This window comes from Carettochelys insculpta, chromosome 2 (assembly GCF_033958435.1).
Source record: "Carettochelys insculpta isolate YL-2023 chromosome 2, ASM3395843v1, whole genome shotgun sequence".
Taxonomy (NCBI): Eukaryota; Metazoa; Chordata; order Testudines; family Carettochelyidae; genus Carettochelys; species Carettochelys insculpta.
In genome coordinates this window covers 196,836,217-196,861,223 of record NC_134138.1, presented here as the reverse complement: position 1 = coordinate 196,861,223, position 25,007 = coordinate 196,836,217, and the positions used below count along the sequence as shown (strand labels likewise).

Genomic DNA, 25,007 nt, shown 5'->3' with positions numbered 1-25,007 from the left:
AATGTGACAAACGTGGTACCTGAAAGAGCTGACTGATATTTTTTAAAGTCACAAACCGCGCTAAACAAAGCGATTTTAGAAACTTATTCCATCTGCAAATTTCTGTGGCTCCACAGAAAGTGAAAGAGGAAATTTGAAACAGCAGAAGTCGGAGGAATAAATGCTTCTATTAGGGTGTCTCTGCGGGTCCAAGAGAACAGTTGCTGAATGGGTTCTTGGCATATGTGCCCAGAGATATTAAAAGCTGACTTGTCAGTGTGCCATTGGTGGATGTTTATAATTGGTGTTTAAGCTTATTTTTCTGTGGCTTGTTTTTCCCAGCTGAGAACATCTCTTGGTAAAGGAAGAGCATTTATACGTTACTCCTTAGTGCACCAAAGGCTGGCAGACACCTTGCAACAATGTTTTATGAATACCAAAGTAACAAGGTAAATGCAAAGGTATTGTGATGCATAAGCAGTACCTGCAGATGACCAAACAGTGCAAGATGGTACTGACTCAGGGCCCCATCAAGTAAATGGAAAACTTTCCACATGGTAGGCTCAGAGGACTGACAATAGGGTATAAATCTGTGTAATCTAGGACACAGGTTCACACCCATAGTAGATCAGTAAATACCAACAGCTGCTCAGAAGCCTGTGTGAAATGAGTTTCTGGTCATAATCCAGTTCCTTTTAGACCAGCGTCAATATTGCAAACTGCCATTACAACTGGCCCTAGTCTGCACCTTTGTTAGTATTCCCAGTAGCGGGGTCGAGGAGCAATTGGGCATTGAAACTAACCTACCTGTTCTTCTTTGAGAGGAGCAAGGGTTGAGGTAAAACAGCAGGACTATGTGGGGAAGCTTGCTTTGCTGCTGTACCTTCTTACAATTTCTGCTGATAGAGTATTGTTGGTTTCAAGGCTGTCAATATAACATCTTTATACAGTGTTTTTTTAAAAAAAAAGAAAGAGGAGCCAGTACTCAGCTGGCTCCCCACTTCTCCCCCCACCAGCCAATTCTGCATCTGGGATTTAAATGATTGAATTATAAAAGCAATACCTGTATAAAAGAAAGTCACTGAACTTTAAAACAGAACCACTTGCACTAGGACTTCTGTCCAAGTTTTTTGCTTTTCCATACTTCTTATCAGGGCAAAGTAGTAGTAAACATCAGTGTTTTAGCGTCTATAGCCTGGGGTGCTCTACAAAGTGGGGTTGTGAACCTCATTCATTATAAACAGAGTGCTCTGTGCCTGGAACATTTAAAAGCTATGTGGTGTTTTGTGCATGGAACACACACACCTTAAATTTTTTAGTCTTGACAAGTGCAGCACATCTTGATTCATATAAATTTAGTCATGTATGCGGAAATGAATCTGAGGCTGGTGCACAGGGCCCCAGATGATAATTCTGTACGCCACTAAGTGTCACACAGTGTGGTATATCAGAGCAAAAAAGCAGTCATGTAGCACTTAAAGACTAACAAAATAATTTATTAGGTGATGAGATTTCGTAGGATAGACCCACTTCTTCAAATCTACAGCCCTTCCAGAACAGACTCAATATATGAAGCACAGAGGTCCAAAAATTGTTATCAAGGTTGACAAATCAGAAATTTTTTTATCATTGTTGTCTAATCAGAGAGAAGAGCGGGGTGGGGGGGAAGTGAGCGTTAGATCAAACATCAAAGTATGTAAAAGAGTCCTTGTAATGGGTCAGGTAATTGCTGTCCCTGTTCAAACTACGTATTGTGTCGAATTTGAATATGAATGTTCGTTCTGAACGTTCCCTCTGTAGATGGTTGTTAACATCTCTTTTCTCCGGAACACACACAGAGAACACGGTGTGGCATAGTGTAACAAACTGTTGTCTTTCTAGTCAAGAAAAACGCAAGACTGGAATAGCATGAGTTTGGCAAGTCAGGAGGGGTGTTCGCAGAGCTTGGATAGAAAAGCTCCCTTTTTTTTTTTCAATCTTCCTTTTCAGCATATCTAATTCTTTCAGCTGCTGCCCATGATTTGTTGTCAGGCACATTCAGTTTACTCACATTCAGAATACAAAACAAAACAGCAGTAGTGTAGCCCTTTAAAGACTAACAAAATAATTCATTAGGTGATGATCTTTCGTGGGACAGACCCACTTCTTCAGATCAGAGCCGTACCAAAACAGACTCAATATATAAAGCACAGAGGTATAAAAGTTGTTATCAAGGTTGACAAATTAGAAAAATTGTTATCAAGGTTGGCAAATCAGAAGAGTAGAGGGGCGGTGGGTCGGGGTGGGAGTTGTGGGATGTGGAAGTTAAGAGTTAGATAAAACATCAAAGTATGTAAAAGAGTCCTTATAATGGGTCAGGTAATTGCTGTCCCTGTTCAAACCATGTGTTAATGTGTCACATTTGAATATGAATGTTAGTTCTGAGCAACCCCTCTGTAGATGGTTGTTAAAATCCCTTTTCAGTAGAACACAAACTTTCAGGTCATTAACAGAATGGCCCTCTCCATTAAAGTGCTGGCTGACAGGTTTGTGTTTTAGGAGTTTTTTGATATCTGTTCTATGTCCATTCATTCTTTGTCAAAGAGTGTTTGCAGTCTGTCCTATATACATGGTGTGTGGGCATTGTTGGCACAGGATGGCATGTATGATGTTACCTGAGGAACAGCACAATGTGCCTGTGCTTCTGTAATTAAGGTGATTAGGTCCGGTGATGGTGTCTCCAGAATAGATATGTGGACATATTTGACAATGGGGCTTGTTGCAAGGAAAAGTTCCAGGGTTAGTATTATTGTGGTGAGGCCTGTGGTTGCTAGTGAGAATCCTCTTAAGGTTAAGAGGTTGTCTGTAGGAAAGAACAGGCCTGTCACCTAGGGCCTTCTGGAGTGTGGCTTCTTGATTTAGGATAGGTTGTAGGGCTTTTATTATTGTGTTACTCTTCAAAGCGCTATGTGATTGCTTTTTTGTTTTGATAGAATACAGACTAACACAGCTGCCTCTCTGTTAGAATACAAAACGTCTGTGGAACATAAATGTGAGCTTACAGAGTACCATGTGATTATCCATTATACAGCAAATGCTTCACCCTCCCCAGCCGCCTTTGCGAGCCCAGAATAAAAATGTTTTGTGCAGGGTTTCTCCATAGAAGGAGTCCATAATTTTCACTTGCTCCTGCTGCCATCCTCACTCCTAACAAGGAGGCTGTAGGTGTAGAGGACATGTGGATCTGACTGATGTTAACTGCATTTGCAATGACTCCTTGTAATGATTCTGGGAAGTCATAAATAATGTTTCATTATCTTGAGCATGTTGCAGGTGCTCCCCTTTTATGTATTGCTCCATGCCATCTGATTCTTCTTTTAGTGACTGGTACTATGCAAGAAGTCCATTTCTGAAGCCTAAAATGAGTTCTGACATTGTGGGTCAACTCTATGAGCTAACTGAGGTTCAGTTTGACCTGGCCTCAAGAGGGCATGACTTGGATGCTGCTTGGCCAACATTTGCCAGGTAACGTAATAAAACTTCATTGTTTGACTACAGTTAGAGCTGTAACATGCATTCTATGACTTGCAAGAACTTCTGCAACTTTTCACTATAATAGGGTTACCATATTTGAACGTTCTGAAGAGAGGACATCCCTGAGAGGGAGTGTATCTGTACCAGTATCTACCAATTCATGATGTATTGATGTGTTATAGTATATGTAACATGTGCATATCACACATTATCTAACAACTTGTATTGTATTACTGATACAGATACAGTCCCTCTCAGGAGTGTGCTCTTTTTTGAAAGTTTAGATCGGGTAACCCTAGAAGTAAGCATAAAAAAGAACTGTAAGCCTTTACCTTGTAACACCTCTGCAGCCAGTCTGGACCTTCATGGTCATTACTGTGCTGCATACCAAGTGTAAGCCCCTCATTCAAGGATCATTCAAGTATAAGCCTCTAACCCCCCGTCCCAACATTCTCCCTCTTTTAGTCCTTACAATGACTTCAGCAGGCATCAGCTCAGGGACCCTGCAGGGTCAGCTCACATCTTCGTAGCGACAGTGAGAAATGAGCTTGGGTCCCTCTGCTCCAAAAGCTGTGACGCCTACCAGCTGAACTAGCTGTGAATGTCTTTTTTTGGAGCAGTAAGAGAATTCATGACACCCACCTGTTTCAGCAACCTGCATCTGCTTCACAGAAGGTAATTCTGCATGTAGGGCCTGATCCAGCTCCAGTGAAATCTATGGGAATCTTCTCATTGATTTCACTGAATGTTGGATCAGGCCCTGTTCATGTTAGCATTGCCATATAACACAAAGAATCGAGAAAGTTAGAGCAAACAATTATGCATATGTGTGTGCACTTAGCCATTATTAAGATTTATTTTTTGTTATTTTCTTGTGCTTTACAGGCGGACTTTGTGCTCGCTTGGTTCTTCAGCGTATCTATGGAAGCCTCCAAGTCGCAGTTCAAGCATAAGTAGTTTAGTGAGCAACTATTTGCAGGTAATGGAATGACAAAGAAGTGTATGCACATTTCATTAACCTCAGAGGGCTTTAGGCCTGGGCTTTTGTGCCCTTAATGGGAAACTGCAAAACAGCTACAGTAAATATAAAGGAGAATTGTCCAAAAGCTGTGTGATGGGGTGTATAGACAGCGCAGTCTTGAGAAAGATGTAAGAGAGACCCTGTGTTCAGGGGTAGCCCCACCTTTCCATCCCTGTCAGTCATGGGTAGTAGGGAGGAAGCCCCAAGCAACAGGTGGGAGCAGTCACCCTAAGGAGAAAACTGCTGAAGCCACAACAGATGCTCTTTTCCAGGGTTAACCCCGCTGCAGCCCCAAACTGTCCCTCCCCCACCCCAGGGCTTAACTCCCAAACTGCCCCCAGGCTTAACTCCCTCACAGCTGCAAATGGCACCCCTTGCCACTGGCTTAATACCTTCCATCTCCAAACTGCACCCCCCAACCCAAGATTCACTTACTTACCCAGGAGCTCAGCATGCTGTCTGCCACTGTCTCCTCTTCACCATGGCTGTGTGGCTCCCCCACAGCCCTCTGGCTCCCCTTCAATGTACAGCGCAGCAGGGGCAGCTCCCAGCGCCCTGCTGTGTTGAAAGAGTAGGACTTGATTTAATTGGTGTAACAGCCAGATCCCCCCTCCTGGCCATTCAACCAATTAAATCAAGTCCTACTCTTTCAGCATGGCAGGCAGAGAACTGGAGGAATAAGCAGCAACATTAGCAGCAGGAGCCACAAGTGGCTCTTTAAAGAGCCACATGTGGCTCACAGCCACCCAGCCAGCTTCCAGAATGGTGGTCCCAGAATAAAAGGTGCCAGAACTCTGTTCCAGTGCATTCCACCAGAAAAAAAGCCCTACTCCTTTCAGGGAAATGTCCACCTCTGATCCTGAGGGGAAAGTAGCAAAATCCTAGCGTAGGCCTGACAGAGTGAGCCCAGTTCTATAGTTAAGGCAGCAGAACTCCTCGAAAACTGCTACACAGACAGCACTGGAGAAGGAAGGTACTCTTTGCCTCTTTTCCCTTTCATTTGAATCAGGGATGAGTTATTTTTGGATGCTAAGGCATTTAATTTTCCTTTTATATCCTCTCTCAGAAGAGACTTGAGAGAGCCTGCAAAGGGTGAAGTCTTGACTTTGGAAGGACTAGGAAACTGGAGCCGATGTGTAAACCACTGGATGTGGACAGAGTCTCCCATGACCATCTGGGAGAAAACCCTAAGAGCACTCTTTTTTTTTTTTAATAGGTTGATTAAACTTAGCATTAAGTCTTAAAAAACAACCAAAGTTTACAAACTGTCAGGAATAGAAAGGTTTTCATTAGCGTCAGTGAAACGGACATCTTTCCTTTAAGCTTTCCCTTAACAATGTTGTGATCCCAAATACAGGTTGAACTGCTCTCCTCTGGGACTCTCTGGTCCAGCAACATAGGTGCTACTGATGGCCCATTGATGCTGATGGACCAGAGAGTCCCAGCCACAGTGGTTGCTAGTAGCTGGGGGCTTAGCTCATCTGATGGCAGGCAGCCCTGCTGGCTGTGAGCAGAGCCACTGCCAGCCCTCGTCAGAGAGCCCCTAGGGCTGGGGGTACAGAGCAGCCACCTCTGGAGTGGGGAGCTCTGGCGGCATGGAATGGGGCAGCCCAGAGTGGCCTGACCTCCACTGATCCAGCAAACTCCCTCCTTCGGGATGATTCAGGTCCCGAGGGTGCAGGACCAGGGAAATACAATCTGGACAACAGCACTGACCTAGCGTCTGAGAACAGGAAAATGAAACTATGCAAGACCCCAGCACAGCAAAGCAGTTTACTTCTATATTAAAGTCAATGGGATGCAAACATGTGCTTAAATGCTTTGCTGAGTTGGGCCCTGAATGCATCACCTGCTAAGGCGCATAATACTATCCCCAAAAATGAAAAGAATTCAATTAAAACTTTATTTTGCTTTAAGACATCAGACATTGGAGTGCTGTCCCCTAAAGAAACACCTATAAATGAATAAAAGTAATTAATAATCAAGAGAACTAAGTGTAGCATGGGGTTAGGGTTTTTAATACTGTTTTTTTTTTTATCTTGATAGCATGCCTTAAATGTTCATTTTACTCATCACCATTGCTGGGTATTAATCAACAAAAACAATTAAGCTGTCGCTGAATCCTGTCTGTGGAAGGGCCAGGGCAGAGGGCCCCTTCAGAGGGAGAGAAAGGCAGCCCAAGCAGGCAGAAGGACCTGCGGAGTATAAGCAGGGCAAACACAGGCAGCTGGGTGGGAGCTGGCTCAGCCAAATTGGGACCAGCTGACTCCATTACTGGCTCAATAAGAGGCCTTTAGAGCCCCTCCGGAGTGGGTAGGGCGGGGACAGAGAGCAAAGGAGGAGGTCGGAGGAGAAACGGAAAGTCAGAAGACCAAAACAGTGGAGGCCTGAGAGGAAGACAGACCAGCCCCCACTTAGGAGCAGCAGGGTCAGGGAGTCCAATGAGGAGGGTCTGGGCTTCCGACCACAGAGACACTTTGCAAGCCCTAACCCCTGAGGGATAGGGGTGAGAGAGACTGAACCTGGCTGTGGCCTAAGTGAGAGGGGCCCTTGCCACACAGCCCATTCATAGCCTTTCATGTATAAAATTACAACAATTTCTAATTTGAATTTTTTATTCTTCCCTCCTCTGTGCCCCTTAGACGCAAGAGTTCCCCTGTAGCCCTGATGCACACAACTCGCTAAATGCTGAACACCTGGAGGGCTTTGAAGAGATGCGTGTGGAACTTGACCAGGGAGAGCTGAGGCAGAGGGAGCTGCAGGACCAGATTAACCAACTCGTGAAGGAAAACCAGGAGCTGCAGTCAGCCATCAGCCTTCAGAAAGAACAAGTGCAAGTGGAAAGGGAAAAGAGCGGCAACTTCAGTGAGGAGAATGCTCGACTGACAAAGATGATAATGGAGTTACAGAAACAGTGTGAGGTTTCCCACTGCACTCAGAGCACTGTTCACGACCTCCAGAAATGTGTGCAGGCCTTAGAAGTGAATGCAGCCGAGCAGCAGAAGGAACAGCAAGCAAGGCTTGAGCAAATGGAGTCCAATAAGAAAAACTATGCCTCAGAGCTGCAGCTCTTGAATCAGGAGCTGGAAGCCACCAGGGCTTTGGTCAACAAGAAGGATCTGTGCATCAGTGAGCTCCAGACTAAGCTGAGTGCAGTGGAGCAAAAGAATCTAGAGCTCGTTGCAAAAGTTGATGCTGTCTTGGATGAAAAAGAACAACAAACCTCCTCCCAGTGTGATGCTGCACAAGAGATCCAGGAATTGCAAGAGAAACTTCGCCAGATAGGTGAGAAAAAGGCTTACATCCAGAAACTGAACACCGAGCTTCTGTCTCAGGTAGAGGCAGCAAGAGAGGAACTACAGCTAAAAGAGGGGGCACAGAAAGAACTAGAATCCAGATTGAAGTGCCTCTCCACAAACTCAAAGAAAGAGAGTGAAAAACTGCTCATGAGCATGGAAATGATGGCAAAAGAAATGGATACGGTTCAGGAGGCGCTGACTGGGAAAGGAAAGGAGGTGGCTGAACTCCAGATCCAGCTGAAGGGCTCGCTGGCTCGAGTGACATCACTGGAAAACAACCTTGAAGAGACCAGAAGAGAAAAAGAGACACTTCAGGAAGAGTGGCGCTGCAGGGAAGGTGAGCTGAAGCAGAAAGCCAGAAACTTAGCAGAGCAGCTTGAGCTGCTGAGAGATCAGTTATCAAAGCTGAGTCAGGATGTGCACAAGTTAGAGGAGGAAAACCAGAAACTTCTCTCCAGCAATGATCATCTACTCCAGAAGGTAAAGGACATGGAGGAGCTCATGGGGCAGCAAAGTATGGAACTGAATGAAATTGGTGAAGAAAGCAAAAAACTCAAATCTGAGAATGTAAATCTTCACCAAACCATGGAGACCATGAAAGAGAAGCAGAAGAACTTGGAAGCATCTAATGCCTCTTTGGAAGCAGAGGTGGCTAAGCTGAGGGTGTCGGAGAAGCAGCTCCAGAGTCAGATTGACGATGCCACGGTGTCAGTGGATGAAAAAGAGAGAAAACTCTGGGGGCAGAACAAACAGTTGCGTGAAGACTTGCAGAATGTCACACGGGAAAAACAAATCCTGGAAGAGAAGCTACAGTCTCTGCATTCTGAATACGAAGAACTGAGGCAAAGAGAAGACGCTATCAAGGAGTCTTTAGCTATATTGCAAGCAGAGCATAAGAATGCCAAGGAGCATGGTTTACAGATGGAAAAGATTCTGTTCTCCTTGAAGGAGTGTGAAGAGTCTTTGAGGTCACAGGTTACAGAGAAAGACATGGCGTTGCAAGACATAGGAAGACAATGCAAGCAGCTACAAGCAGTAATTGAGAGATACCAAAATAAAGTGGAGTCTCTTGAGGTGGAAAAGTTAAATATGGAGAAAACATGCCTTCATCAAATAAAATTGATTGAATCCCTAACTGGAGAGAAGGCCTCAGTGGAGAAGGCCCAACTGGAGCAGGCAGCATGCCAGGCGAAAGAGGCACAGGAGCTCGCTTCCAGGCTAGCTGTGTCTGAAAAGCAGCTGCACATCAACCAAAGTGAAGTGTCCAGGTTACAAGCTGAAGTGATTGATCTTCGAGCCAAGCTTCAGCAGACAGCTGACGAGAGAGAGAGGATGCAAGGCAAGCTGGACGTCACAGAGATGGCTCTGGGCGAACAAAAGACAATGGTCCACCAGCTGAAAGAGCAAAGTGAGTCACTCAACAGAAACCACGTGCAAGAGCTGGCACAGTTTGAAGAAAGAGAGGAGGCTCTGAAAAAAGAATGGGAATGGGAAGCCCGTCAAAAGGCTGAGCTGGAGAAGAACGTGCTGGGTCTCAGGGAAGAGCTGGCCAAGGTTGAGCGGCATTTGGAGACTGTTAAAATGGAAAATGTAGAAAGCAAAGATCTCCTCCACAGAACCAACACTGATATGGCTGAACTTGGCATTCAGATCTGTACCTTGACCTCTGAGAAGAAGGATGCAGAAGAGAAGCTGGCCCAGATCTCTGAGAAGCTCAGGGAACTGGGTGAGCAGGCAGCAAAGGAGCAGGAGGGGCTCCAGCTTGAGATCTCTGTGCTCCAGCAGGAAAACCAAGGCCTAAGAGAGAAACTAAAGGAGTCTGAACTGTGTGCTGCTGCTGTTCCCAGCCTGCAAACACAGCTGGAAGTGGCAGAGAGACAGGCCCACGGTTTCCAAGAGACCAGCAAAGAAGAGCTGTCTGCGATAAAATTTCAAATGAGTGCAGAAATTATAAATTATCAGACAAAACTCAAGGTAAGTTAATATATGCTACACCCTGTGCTGGACAGTGTTCACCCACTGACACGACAGGGAGGAGTTGTTCCCTCCTCTGCATGTGTTTCTGGGTGAAAAGGCCTGTGTTATGCAGCGCAGACAGTTGCGGTAGTCCCTTCTGCCTTTAACCAGCATTGGTATGAAGGGTTTGGTCTCCCACAGCTGCTCTGCTGTGTGCTAAGCAGCCTTGATCTCCGTGACTTCTAACACTGACCTACTTATGTCCCTTTTACTATACTGGTTCAGCAGAACAAGGCTCTGGATGTGTGGCCTCCCTTTCTCTGAGAGGTATTGAAAACTGCGGTTTTCAGACTCAATGGGTGCTTGCCTTCCATGAATAGGATTCATCAAATAACTATGAATATTTCAACTTCTAATTTGCCATTATTTAAAAGTACCTGTGATACAATGGGCCCACTGTTGCAAGACGCTGCATGCCTCCTGCAGAGGGCTGAGTGCCTTCAGTTCCCAGGGATTCCTGCATCACAATAACTCCTATTCTCCCCAAATCCAGTTACAACCCAACAGCCGCCCACTCCTGAAACCAAACTGAGTTACTCACAGTAGATGGTGCAGCTCTGATCCCATGCCCTCTTCCTTCTCTGCCTTTGTTTGTGATGATCAGCAGTGAAACAGTTAATATTTGTAGCATTTACACTGTCATTAGGCATTTACACTGTCAATGTCTGTTGTTAAGAATAGGGGCAACTCACCATTCCATTCCAGCAGCCTGCAGATTCTGCATGTATAGGTTACACTGAGTTCACACCTGGAAGTTTATCTATTTGAACACAAGGGCTAGAGACTAATGGGGGATTTTCAGATGTCTGAGTGTGCAACTCTGCTCCTATTGCAGTCAATGTTGATTTCAATGAGAACAGAGCTAGAAATCCCATCCTGAGGGGCATTTTTACTGAACGAGATACGGCCACCGAGGTAAAAGTCAGGTTTCCAGAAGTGGTCATGAGCCGCCTCAGTTCAAGCTCTTGATCATGTGGGGCAAAATTCCGTAAGGATAAAGAACTGTGTGTCTGTTACTGCAGCTTTGAGGTTAAGGCTGCCAGTTGATCAGACGTGCACACTTCTGTGTGTGCTGGAAGTCTTGAATATCGGAAAGTTTTGGCGTGCTTACTTCGTTTTCTTTGCCTATGGAGCATCTCCTAGGTCCTAAAATACTTGTGCTGCCTCTGTACTTTCAATACATGTTTAGCAAATTGGGTCAATTTTGTAACGGCCCATAGCACCTGCAGGAAAAATATCATCTGTCTGCCACAACATGGGACTTTTTAATGACTTAGGCTTGCCTGTGATGCCCATTTGAATAGATCTGCCTGCCATCAGTCATGCAGAAAGCCAGTGGTTGTAACTCCATGAATTTGGCCCAGCTTATTTTACCTGCCTGTGCTTCATGAGCAGGAAACTTTAAAACTGGGTGATTACTTTTACATGAACACTAACAAGTGCTTTATCGATTCAACTAGGCTATTGGTGAAGAATGCGAGGAGGCAAAGGAGCAGCTGGAAGAGCAGAAACGACAGCTGTGTGCTGCAGAAGAGGAGATTGCAGAGCTTCACGTAGGTGGTTAATCTGCTTAAGAGAAGGAAGTGTGCTAACGCGCTTGCAGCAATAGTCCCTTGTGTTAGAATTTGCAAGGCAAGTGACTTGCCTGGCAGCTACCTGGGAGCCTGAGAATGCCCTTGAACCAGTAAAAGACATGCAGGCCAAAAGTCTCAAACTAGGGCAAGAGTTCCACAAGCACAGGCAGCAGCTCAGTACCAGGGTTTTTACCCCTTGAACCAGCTAACGTTTACTTAGGTGCCTAAATACAAATACAGGGGTGTACCCGAGACAGAAATTTTCACCTTTAAAGTTTAGATAAAAGTACTTTTTTGCTTCCTTTCTCATTTAACTTAGGGTATGACAACACTACCCAACTTTAAGCAGCATGGCTGTGTTGCTATAACCGTGCCACTGAGAAGCACACAGTGTAGACTCTGTTTGTTGGCAGAAGAGAGGTCTCCTGCCCACAAACAACTTCTGTCCCCCTTCCCCCCATGAGCAGCAGTGGCTTTATTGGCAGTAAAAGGCTTTTTCAGGCAAAGGGCTGTTCACACCAGCGTTTTTTGTTGGTAGGACTTCTGTCATTCAGGGCGTGGGGTTTTTTAACCCACTCCCACCCCGAACAACAAAAGTTTTGCAGACAAAGTGCCATTGTAGCTGGGACCTTAGGTTTAATGGAGACCCATAAACTTGACGTTTTCCCCCCTTTTTCAAGAACTTTGTTTCTTTTAAACTTGTTATTTTTCTACTGAAGCACTTATTTCAGATTGTGAAGTTGTTTTAAATTCTCATATGGTTTATTTTTTTACCGTCATCTTTGGGACATTATTCTTTGATAATGAGACAAAAGCCATTCAAAGTGCTAATGCCAGGGCTGATAAGAATTACTGGCATGGCTTAATGCTGTCTTACTTCACAATTTATCCCTCATTCCATGTGGCATAAGTAATCGATCCCCAGTACACAACTAATTAGTGTCTGATTATTCAATAATAATGTTTTAATTAATGGCTTGACTTAAACTCCCCTTTCAGAGTGTTGTGTGGGTGACATAGTACTAAGTTACTGTCAATATGATGATGTGTTTGTATGTGAAATAATTTCTTTTTTGCTAGGGGGTAAACACAGACCTGTCTAGCAAACTGGAGCGTGCAACCGAGCAATTGACTGAATATGAATCCGGGAGGCTGAAAAAGGAGCAGGAGGTGATGTTGCTGATGAAGCACTTGGAGAGGTTAGCGCTTTGGTTATTTTGCTTATACTCCTGGTAAAAAACAGGCAGGAGAAAAGCCACCAGTGTGCAAACATTTTGTTGCGTGAAGTATGTGACGCAGGGGAGAGAGTACATAAATATTGAGTAGGAAGTGCTGAATGGCCTTTCAGGTGAAAAACATGGAAATTGTACAGAATACAAACTTCCCTTTGCTCACTTAACTGATGTTCTGTCTTCATCGCATTTGTAGTTTCCTTTATGAAACTGTTCAGCGAGGTGCTAAGCTACGTGTCAGAGGTTAGATGCAGCGTTCAGATCACAGAAGTGTTGATGGCTCTTTAAAAGTGGACTGGAAAGTTTGCACTGTGTTTTACACAGCATGTATGTTGTGTTTCTGCTTCTCTGTGGTGGCTCAAGAGTGAAGCGAGAATTGCAGTTCAGGGGGAAAAATCCTGCCACTTTTGCTCAGGCAAATCTGTTGAGTTAAATGAGCATTTTGCCTAAGTAAGGATGTGGTGACAGCTATTAGCATGAAACGGTTTTGCAACAAAGACCTGGCAGGACCAGTGTGGCTTGGCCTAACTCCAGGGTTGTGGATCAGTAAGTGGGGAAATCCTTTCAGACACAGCTGCATAACATCTACATGACCATAAAATTCTGCCCCAGGCCTAGAGACAGTATCAAATCAAACCGCAGTAGGTCTTTCACTCAATCTGAAATCTGAGGCAAACTTGTCTGGATGAGCCTCAAGCAAAGAAGTCGTATTAGCAGAGCTTGTTGATATTTCTTGTACTCTGTGGTAAATGGTCTATAGCGCCTTGGTAGAGGGATTTGTGTTTTGTGGTATTGCAAATAATCATGCTTAATGGACATTTTGTGACCGTATAACCCACTGATCAGGGTGTGCTATGGATCTTCCTCTGTGCCCAGTCTGCAGGGAATATGAATCTTTACAGACCCATACAGGTTGAGAACCACTGAGAGTCGAAGTTCTCTCAGTGGGTTTCAGCCTGTTTATCATGTGGTCCACAATGTGTTGCATGGGCCACAGGTTGAGAACCACAGCATCATCCACAGCCTCCAATGCCCAGCACGTCCTGCCCTAGACCCCTCCACAGAGTGGGGTCAGGAATGGAACCCCGGGTGAGGGGTTGGGCTTTAGGGACACCTGACCCTTCTGTACAGGTTGACTGAGAGCCCTCATGTGGACCCCAGACCTCAACCCCACTGGCAGCCCCCAGACTGTGTGAGACTGGTTGGCATCCCTGGATCATGGGGGTGGGAGAGATCTGTCAGAAGCCTCCGAGCCTGGACTCTACAGGGCTGGCAGCCCTGGACCTTTTGGAGCCTTATGGCGAGCCCACAGGCCCCATACTCGGCTGTGTGGGCAGCAGCCCTGGACCACTTGGGTCCTGCTCCCAGCCTAATACCCTACCACATAGGGCTGGCTGACCCCCATCATGCTTCTGTGTAGCCCTGACCCCACCATGCTGGGTGGTAAAGCCGCTGGGAGTCTGGACCCTTCTGGTGACCCAGCAGCCTTTAGCACACAGCTGGGCCACAGCTCTGCACTAATTGGGTGGTGTGCAGCCTGCAGATAGAGAACTATGTGCAGTGTAGCAGCTCACAATACCTGGTTCAGTCCCTGGTCGGCAGCTCAGAGGGCAGCCACCACAAACACAGTTAGGAAAAGGGAGCAGTGAATAGAACCCTCATTCCCAGAAGTGACAGATTGCCAAAAGTACCCACAGGCAATGTATCTAGGCACAGCTCTACAAGTGCAAAAACCCTAAAGCACGTTGTTTTCTACAGCAGCGTGTTTGCACTGCGAGGGAGTTCCCGAAAGCTACAGCTTTTCATCAAGAAAAATGGCACTCGTTAAGAACCATTTATTTGCCTTTAAACAGGACCCAAAAGGAAGCTGACAAAGCAAACGAGCAAATCAAAGTGCGTGAAGAGAAACTCAAGAAGGTGATAGGAGACAGAGACAGCAATGATCAGAAGTTGTTGGCTGAGCTAGATGATCTAACTAGAACCAAGCAATTCCTTGAAGAACGTTTGATAGAACTTATCAGGTTGGTATTAAAAAATAATTTACACGAGCACAGAGGCTCTGTGTGAAACATTTTACATGGCCCTGTATGGAAGAATTAATCTTTTGTTAATAAAATAAATGTAATGGACAAATTCTCTGATACAACATTGGCAATGAGGTTCAAAAGTTAGGCACATTATGACAAGTAAAATAGCCTAAATGCAATCTAATACTTTCTTTGCTTGTATCAGTTTTGCAAGGTCCATGTCTTTCCATATGTGGCATATATTTTCCCTTCTCCAAAGAAAAATGTTTGTGTTTTTTTAACCAGTATTAAGCTCCACTGCCAATCCCGTATGGAGAGCATCTTTCAGTCTGCCCTGGAGATGGAGCTCAGCGGGGATCAAACTGTTACTCAGACACGTATGCTGATCAGTGCCTTGTGGGGAAAGTGGGGGTGAAAAATGTGTTCAGGGCTCTACCCATTGCTTAACCATGCCCAGTTCACCTGCTAGTTGTAGGCTAATGGCTCCACAGGGACTGCCGCCCCACCTACATTCTGATCCATGGCATACGTGGGGGGGTGTCCAATGCTCTTTCCGTTCGCCTCAAGTGGCAGACCGGTCACCGTGGTGTGGTGAAGTCAGAGCCACACATGTGGAGGGCTCCCCGCCCACTCCGTGCATGCATCCCGCCACTGGTGGGACAAGCGCGTGGTGGCAGCGGTGCAGGTGGCTCTTCCTGCAGCACGTACACAGGTGCAGTGGTGGGTTCAGCCAGGGGGCAGTTCATGCAGCAGTGGCTTGCATGGTAGGGTCGGAACAGTTCACGCAGTGTGGGGGTCCTCCAGCATCAGTAGCAGGGCAGCTCGCATGGCAGGGGGCCTCCGGCAAGTCACCAGCAGTTGGGGGTGGGGGCGAGGGGGGCAGGTGGCTGGCTCTGGGGGGTGCCTGGTTGAAGGGGGGTGCGGCAGCACCTGGCTTGGTAGGGGGTGGCCTGTGGCTATCCTTATATTGTTTTTGGACACCACTGATATAGGTAGTCCATGCAGGGGAGCATCTCCTCCCCACCTTGCCTTAGTCCCCTCTTCTGGCTGATAGGCTGGGCCATGACTGAGCCCAGTGCAACTATGAGTGCCAACAGGTGGGCTTGAACCTGGGAGCTCTAGAGCTTAGTGCATGAGCCTCTACCGTTAATGCTAAAAGCCAGCTGGCTCTCAGCTAAGGTTTTAGGGGAAGCTCATTGTATATATGTGGTCTAAGTGCCACCACATGGGACAGTGAACCACAGCCAGAGGTGTGTGGCTTACATAATAATTTTCCAGATAACAAACTCACCAGGCAAACTCTCTGCTGCTGTAAATTGGTGCTGATTCTTTATGTTAATGGGTGATGACAGTCTCTTGAAAATCTGGTCACAGTGGGAGCTGCTGGATGCATTTCTTTTGGCAATCAAGCCCTTATTGAATTAACAAAGGGAAGTTTAACAGTTTGGAAAACTTGGCCCTGGGTGACTTGGGCAAGGTCGTTCATGCATTCTGAGCAGAGCCATAAAGTAAACCCAGCTCTCCTGAATCCCATTCCTGTGTCTTACCTACAGGAGAGGGTGACCATATCTCCCCCGGCCAAATATGGGACAAAGGGAATGATACTGTCCTGGCCAGAGTGGGACAGATGGTCACCCTATCTGGGATTCAGGAGGTGGCTGCCCTGCAGGGGCTGTCACCTGCCAGTGAAGCTCCGGCTTCTACCAATGGGAGCCACCATGCTGCCGTTCTGGCTCCTGGCTCCCCCAGCCCAAGAAAGCTGGGGTAGGGGCGCAGGAGCAGCCACGGCATGGGTCCAGCTCTCGGCTCCCCTAGCCAGGAGAAGCTGGGGAGCATCCGTGCCGCTGTGTGGGTCTGGCTCCCCACTCCCCCAGCCGAGGGAAGCTGCAGGGGGCAGGGCAGGAGCCGAGCCTCTGCACGGGTTCGGGTCCAGCTCCAGCTCCAGCTCCCACAGCCAGGGAAAGCTGAGGGGCAGCCATGCTGTGGCAGAGGAACCAGGGGAAGCTGGGGGGCAGCCACGCCACCGTATGAGAGCCGGGGGAAGCAGCCGGCAGCCACCTGAAAATACAAGGCAATTAGCCCCATTGATTAAATAAATCGGGACGCCATCCTGGCATCTCAAATATGGAACTGTCCCGCCGAAACCAGGACGGATGGTCACCCTTTTACAGGAGCATCTTTCCTCTTGAAAAAAGGCACTCATGGGCTGTGTGTGTGTGTGTGTGTGTATCTAAACAATTCTAGAGTGAATAAGACAAACACTGAACATGCCTTATGTTAAAAAATGGAGAATTTTGTCCTCCAGCAAGCTGAGTACTCTGATATAACTTGCAGATATGCAGCAGCTTTGGTTAAAAGTGTTAAGTTTCTTTACCACTACAAAACACCAACAATTTGTTAAACAGCCGTGAAATACAAATAGGCTACGTCTACACGTGCCCCAAACTTCGAAATGGCCATGCAAATGGCCATTTCGAAGTTTACTAATGAAGCGCTGAAATGCATATTCAGCGCTTCATTAGCATGCGGGCGGCAGCGGCGCTTCGAAATTGACGAGCCTTGCCGCCGCACGGCGCGTCCAGACGGGGCTCCTTTTCGAAAGGACGCCACCTTCTTCGAAGTCCCCTTATTCCCATGAGCTCACGGGAATAAGGGGACTTAGAAGTAGGTGGCGTGCTTTCGAAAAGGAGCCCCGTCTGGACGCGCCGCGAGGCGTCAAGGCTCGTCAATTTCGAAGCGCCGCTGCCGCCCGCATGCTAATGAAGTGCTGAATATGCATTTCAGCGCTTCATTAGTAAACTTCGAAATGGCCATTTGCATGGCCATTTCGAAGTTTGGGGCACGTGTAGACACAGCCATAGTGGTTTTTCACTTCTGGGCTGTGTATTCTTGTCTTCACACACAAGCTTGTGCGTGCTGCAGAAACCTCTCCAACTTTAGTAGAAGAAGAGTGAGAACCCAATGCAGCTTTAGACATAACTGATCATCAGCGGATCTTTCTACAAAGAGGTTCGTTTTACTGTGGTGTTCCTTCCCTGAGCCCTTCTATCTACCTGAGGCTATGTCTAGACTCAAAAGTTTAAACGCTTCCATGGCCATGTGGCCACAAGAGGCGCTCTGGAGGAGAGAGTTCTCCCAGTGCCCTAGGTAAACCACCTCCCTGAGGGGAGTAGCTAACAGTGCTGGGAGCTCAGCTCCTAGCGCTGTAGCTTTACACTGGCACTGTACACTGTTGTAATTTGCTGCGCTGGGAGGGGAGGGACGTTTTCACACCTCAAGCCAGAAAGCTACAGCACAGTGAAGTGTCACTGGAGGTTAGCCTGTATCTGTTTTAGAAGTAGGAACTGATGTTCTTGCCTCCTCTCAAGCTGAGAAATCTGTCTCAGACATTTCTCGTCCAAATAACGTCAAAACTGTCAAGAGTTTATTAGCTCACAGTGCACAGCCAGGGCATCAGCACGTTCTTCAGGAAGCACACAAGCTTCTGGCATTGTTCAATCAGCCCAGAGAAAGTGGGTTTTCATATTAATCTCTACTTCCTTGGCCTTTCCAAGGAGTTGTGTTTTTAAAGTTCAAGAAGACATGCATCTGTGAAGCCACTGAAGATGAAGAGTGATGAAAAGACGAAGCCCCTTTTTATTGCCTTTCCGGTACCTGGAGGTGCGGATAGCTATTCTTTTTCACTTGATTCTGGTGATACATAAGTGAAAACTCTTATGCTGATTTAGAATCCCTTTGATCTCCCTATAGCTATTTACAGGGGAGTCAGCATCTATAACGCTGTAACATATACTGACAAGCCAGAAGAAGATGTAATTGAGAGCAGAGTTTGGCTCACGTGCTTAGCCCTTGACATCATTTAACATTTTCAAAGAGTGTCTAACCATTAACTAAGCAATCCTCATTAGCACTATGCAGTAGTTAGATATTACTATGTCTATTTTACAAATTGGTAAATTAAGGTTACCATATTTGAACTTTCAAAAAAGAGGTCACCCCTGAGAGGGAGCGTATTTGTATCCGTGTCTACTAACTCACATTGTAGTAATGTGCTGTATGTACTATAACCCATTAACACAATGGGAGTTGGTGGATACTGACACAGATGCACCCCTCCCAGGGGTGTCCTGTTCTTTGGAAGTTCAGATATGGTAACCCTAGCGAAATCACGAAACAGAGATTACATGACAGGACCAAGACCTCAGAGTAAGTTAGTGCTAGAGCTGAGACCATAACTCCTAACTGCTTGTCCTTCCCTTTGTCAAATATACAGGGCAGCCTCCCTTGTAAGTAAGGCAGAAGATTCTGCTCCTAAGCCTTGCCGCAGTGTTGAGTTAAGATGTCGGGTAGCGATGGGTATCATGAGATGGTTAGCTCTCTGTTGTTAGCCTTTGTGGTTTGAGGTCACGCTTGACAGTTTCCCTCAAGTGCAATAACATTTTTTTTGTGTGTGTTGTGGATGCACCTCCACCTCAGAAAGACTAAATTCCACTTTTTTGTTTTCTAACCTTTAAAGGTGGGCTAATGCGAGAGGGAGTTGCTACCACATCCTTTCAAAGAGTGATAGACCACTTCCAGTAACATGCAAGCCCCTGACCTGAACACCTGGCAGAATTCTGGGTGGATTATCTGCAGGGCAGCTCTCCTCACTTTCCTGCAGAACAACCCATGGCTCACAGCTATGATATGATCCAACGGAGTTTCTGAGTTGCTTTCGTGGAACTCGGTGCCCTAAGGGAAATACTATGCCTTCGTCTGATGCTGTCTCAGCATTGCTTAGTGATTGCCACGTGGGCTCTAATTCAGGAACACACTTACGCATGTACTTAAAATTAAGTATGAATTTAAGTGCTCTCTTAACTTGGGATGCTCTCCTGAACTGGGACCATGGTACTGATCCAGTATGGCAATTCTTATGTTCTGAGGGTCTGTCTGTACAGGACAATCACAGCTTTTGGTGTCAAGTATCAGAGGGGTAGCCGTGTTAGTCTGGATCTGTAGCAGCAATGAAGGGTCCTGTGGCACCTTATAGACTAACAGAAAAGTTTAGAGCATGAGCTTTCGTGAGTTAACTCACTTCTTCAGATGCATCTGAAGAAGTGAGTTAACTCACGAAAGCTCATGCTCTAAACTTTTCTGTTAGTCTATAAGGTGCCACAGGACCCTTCATTGCAGCTTTTGGTGGTGGATCTGGATTTGTAGATTCCAGTGTAACTTAGTTAAAAGTGCCAGGGGTGGGCTATTTCAGATCCGTTTGCTTCAGCATTGAATATTAACACTTAAAGTTCCAGAGTTTCCTTCTGGGCACAAAGTTGGAATTAGTTAAAAGCAGATACCGGTGTTCCTAAAATGTACTGCATTTCTTTGCCCATTTTTCCCTAGGGATAAGGATGCCCTTTGGCAGAAATCAGATGCTCTGGAATTTCAGCAGAAGCTCAGTGAAGAGCAAAGGTGGCTTGGTGACACAGAAGTAAATCATTGCCTGGACTGTAACAGGGAGTTTTCTTGGATGTTGCGCCGGCACCACTGTAGGTCAGTTTGTTGAACTCTGACACGTTGTTTAAAACATGGGAAAAAAAGATGGTGGGTCACATGGAAAATATCTAGTATTTCAGTATTTTACACTGTTCCTAAGCATGCATTATTTTAATGTGTGTTCTATACCCTGTCTGTACTTGGTATATACTTGCTTTAACAATGCTTTAGCTTGATGGTACAATTATTATTATTTTATTATAGTACTGAAGATTGGTGTCCCATTGAATTAGGTTCTGTACAGTCATAGCTTTCACTACTAAAAGTTATGATGAGAGATTGTGACTCTCAATAGCAAGATTTGATTTTGATATGGCCTGTTCAAAGAATCTGACAGCTGATTGCATGTTTTGCTGTACTTTTTGACCCTTTTCTGATTGTAAATTTATACTTACATGATCATGATTTCTCTAGGTATAGTCACCGGTTTGGATGAACAAATATCAGGCAGTAGGATGGTGTGTAACAGTTCACGCTTTATTCATGATGTGTGATTAGTCACTTAAATCATATGGGACTATCAGGTCTATGAATCAATGATATTTTGAAGTAGGGAATACCATGTGGTTTTTAATTAATAGTTAATAACTCGCTGACAGAATGTTTTTTTAAAATTAAAAATGATTTCTACTTATATTTGTGAACCTTGCAAGCATTTTCACCGGTGCCCATTGATTGTCTGTATACTTATGAAAACAGCTTGTACTAAACTGATTGAATGGCAGCAAACTGAGCTAAATGGGTTCTTTTCATCAACAAACTTGGTAACACATCAAATAAAAAATATATGACCAATTCCCATAGTCAAATATCCTGGGGTAACTCTCTGATTACACAGTAGCCAAGATTTTATATTGATGTGTCTTCTCTTTTTTGGAGGCTGTGCATCTTACGTGGTAAATGATTTAGGTTAGAGATGGTTTGAGAGACTATAGATATACGGCCTCTTTTTACCCCCCATTAGAATCAATGGGGGTTTTACTGCTGATTTCAGTAGGAACTAGATCAAACCCATTGTTCTTCACTTGTTGTAGTCTTATTTGTAAATTTGTTTTTTCCCCTTTGGAAACTTCTTTTTCTGTGTAATTGATTTTTATTGAGACTGCAAAGGAAAAATGTGCCACCCTCTGGGCATTCACAATCCAAGAAGCCTTTCTGAAACTTAAAAAGCAAAATTGTGTGCCTCGTGAATTTTGCCATGTAACGTACAACAACATCGCCAGGGTCCAAGCCCTGTCAGTGCACATCTTAGCTAACTATTTTTATACAGTACTAGCTCCGCATTTTTCTTATTTTTTAGGCTGTGTGGTCGCATTTTCTGCTATTACTGCTGCAACAACTACGTGATGACCAAACACAGAGGCAAAAAGGAGCGGTGCTGTAGAGCTTGCTTCAGTAAACCTAGGGTGATTGTAGATTACACTGAAGACTCTGGATCCCATGCCAGCCAGGAAGAACCATCTGCTCTGCTAAAGTCACCGGCGTTTCCCAACCAGGGAGTTACCGGTTAGTCCTATTCATGTGCAAATAAGAGAGAAATGAGATTATTGGGCTTCCTGCCAGGGTCAAATCCTGCCTGATTTATACTCCACACAACCCCAGTGATGTTAATGGGGTGTGAGCCAAGGCAGAATTTGTCCCAGAGTAGTTGTGGGGCTTGTTAGTAATATCGAGAGGTAGATACAAATACCTGTTTTTTATTTTATTTTAATGCAGGTGAGTCCCTTTAGCTCTTGCGTAGGCTAAAACTACTATGCATGCAAGCTAATGGTCATATACATACACTCTGTTTAAAAACCAGAAGCATTGATACTGCCTGTAAAAGTTACGTCTGCGTTTCTTTTGATGTACTTTTATGGCACAGTTACAAATGAAACCTCCAAACCTCCAGATGATGCAGTGTTTGATATAATCACAGATGAGGAACTGTGCCAAGTGCTGGAATCTGACCCTATCCATAATGAAAGTCAAGCTGAAGTAGAGTCTCTGGACCAGAGTATGACAGATCTGTGAGTAGAACACTGTTTGTTTAATTTAAAATGGGAGTCTCTGCTTATGTTTCTTCTGCCTGTAAAGAGGAAACAGATACTCTCAGTCATACTGAACTTCATGTTAGATTAATGGAACATTACAGGGCAAAACCCAAAGCAGAATTTCTCCTATGACAGTCATTGAACTGAACATAGAATGGTTGCCTGTCTCTGCAGAGAGCAGAGTCTGTAGAGTTATAAAGATACAATACCCAGAAAATAAAGGAACAGCACAGTTATATAGTTCAGTCCTGCACACTTTTTCTCCTCAGAGAAAGTGTAAGTGTTTTACATCATAGTGTAAATTTCGGTCGCTTGTTCCATCTACTTCTGCATAAATCAGCAGGAGGGAGAAATGAATCAGCAGTGGGGAGATTTTCTGTTTAAATTTGCAATCTTAATGTTACGTTAATATCTTTATGCATTTCTCTATTAAGTAAAAGCTTAATTTTGAATTTTGGTTTCAGTCATTTGAATATTAAGAAAAATAACCAAAGTGAAAAATGTTCTACCTCCAAAATAAACACATATAGTGGTCCAGGTTGTCTCTTCACTAGTACTTCTTCCTGACCAAATTTTGAAGTCTCATTTTTATATATTTCGAAAGAAGAAATGTGCTAATGTGACCCTCTGCATATTGTTCCTTAGTACCGGGGAAGAAAAATTGTGGTGACAACCTTCTCAGTGCCTGGTTAAAAGCAGTTTCCAAGTAACAAGTCTGTGATTCATAATACAGCTATAGATTGTTTTGTCCCCTGTAATGTTACCAGTTCCTGTATAAACCACACTGTTTGCTACTTGTGTGTAAGGTAGATTATACAAGCTTGCTTCTATGGAACAAAATGGGTGTGTCTACACGGGAACAAATCTTCTAAATAGCCATGCTAATGGCCATTTCGAAGATTACTAATGAGGCGCTGAATTGAATATTCAGCGCCTCATTAGCATTAGGACGCTTCCAGCCATGGCGCTTCGAAAGCATGCGGTTCGGCGCGGCTGCACGGGGGCCCTTTTCGAAAGGACCCCACACCTTTCGAAATCCCCTTATCCCGCTCACTGATCGGGATAAGGGGATTTCGAAAGGTGCGGGGTCCTTTCGAAAGGGACCCCAATGTAGCCGCGCCGAGCCGCGTGCTTTCAAAAGCGGCGCTTTCGAAGCGCTGCGGCCGAAGTGTCCTAATGCTAATGAGGCGCTGAATATTCAGTTCAGCGCCTCATTAGTAATCTTTGAAATATGGCTGTTTTGAAGATTTGTGCCCGTGTAGATACAGCCAATGTGTTAGAATTGTGGCTTCTATTGCTCAGTTCATATGCTTTGTATATAGTCAGCAGTACCAACAGCCACCAAAGGACCTGGGGGGCAAGATGAGAGGGGGCCCTGCTCCCTGCCCCCCAGAAGCAGTGGGGTCAAGGGCAAAAGGTGCAGGACTGAGGGCAGTCGGCCCTGGCCCTCCACAAGCTCCCTCAGAGCCATGTGTACTGCAGCAGCACAGCGCTGCCACAACCTTTCAAAGGGGCCTGGAGCGCCGACTGCTGCCACTGCTTCAGCATTGGTGTTGGTCGGAGCTCCAGGCCCTTTGAAATGCCGGGCGCTGTGGCAACTGCCCACCCTCTCTCCCTCCCACCCCCACCTTCATAGGCAGGCCTGTGTATTGTATCTACGCTATTTTGTTGGTTATCTGCCACCATAGCCTCTAGGTACCCACAAAGCCTCAAAAGACATCGTCAGTGTTTTACAGCTGGGAAAACTGATGGGAGAAACTGTTTTCCTGAAGGCATACGATGATTTTCGTCACAAATCAACAAACTAGGATTGTAAGGCATCTTGAATTAGGAACCCAGGAGATTTCACTCCTGTTGGCAGAAGGAGGCCAGGGATACAAAAGACGAGTCGGCCTTTAGGAACACAGCAATAGGAGAGAGTGTGTGAGTGCTGAGGTTAGGACAGGGCTCGCTGGTCATTTTGCTGGCAGCCTGTTGCTGAGGAAATCCCCAAAACTGTAAGGACGATTGAAGGCATCTGGAAATACCACTGAATTTCTGCATTACCCTGTGGTCGTTCATAACTGATAGATAAGAAAACTGGGAAATAGTCGATTTTATTGCTTTCCATTTTCTAGTCAGAGCCATTTCTTATGACCAATTCTTTAGTATCGTGATCTTTAAAAGGGCCTCAGAGTGGTTCTCTTTTAGTCTCAGGGCTATGTCAGTCCCTCCTTTTTCTCTAGCTCCCTACCTTACCTCTGCTTAGTCACCCTATATGTGGCCAACAGACAAGCAGGACAGATCTCTCCTCCTCCTACATGTAACTGGGATAGAGAAGGAGATAAGGGGACAAAGGTAAGACCCTTCTTTCACGTGGGTATCGAGAGAGAGCCTGGCTGATGGGCTTTCTTCCAGTGTAAACTAGCAGGAAGGAGGCTGAACTTCAGCCTGCACTTCACACAAATCAGCACTCTCGGGCATTTAAAGACCACATGGTCCCATGTGAAATTTGGTGTTCTCCTACAAACTGAAGGGTCGTCTTGGCGGTGGGTTCTATAGGCACCTAGCAGCATCTGTAATTTATATATAAGATCTGCTGATCAGTCCTTTCTCTGTATTGCCTGCAGTGAGATGTACTAGAGGTTAGTCAGACAAAATACATTTTGCTATATGTGGGCAATTTGCAATTTTTTTCATTATTCTGTGGTTTTGTGCTCTGAAAAAATACTATAAGTTATATGTTGTTGCACCCGGGATGCACTTCTGTGGCAAGTGAAATGTATGCACCAGAAGTGC

At 45.4% G+C, this 25,007-nt stretch overlaps 1 protein-coding gene across 2 annotated transcripts in view; it reads left to right on the top strand.

The window, feature by feature from the left end:
- Nucleotides 1-25,007, top strand: part of FYCO1 (FYVE and coiled-coil domain autophagy adaptor 1) — a 93,017-nt gene that overhangs the window by 22,038 nt on the left and 45,972 nt on the right. Inside the window, exons 5-14 of one of the 2 annotated variants that reach the window (XM_074988259.1) lie at nt 322-428; nt 3,340-3,483; nt 4,378-4,471; nt 7,156-9,786; nt 11,289-11,381; nt 12,483-12,601; nt 14,488-14,655; nt 20,044-20,193; nt 21,497-21,702; nt 22,115-22,205. In XM_074988259.1, the coding sequence (XP_074844360.1) occupies nt 322-428; nt 3,340-3,483; nt 4,378-4,471; nt 7,156-9,786; nt 11,289-11,381; nt 12,483-12,601; nt 14,488-14,655; nt 20,044-20,193; nt 21,497-21,702; nt 22,115-22,205 (3,803 nt within the window). Of the gene's footprint in view, nt 1-321; nt 429-3,339; nt 3,484-4,377; nt 4,472-7,155; nt 9,787-11,288; nt 11,382-12,482; nt 12,602-14,487; nt 14,656-20,043; nt 20,194-21,496; nt 21,703-22,060; nt 22,206-25,007 lie in introns of both variants that reach the window. The other variant, XM_074988258.1, reaches the window with a different exon arrangement.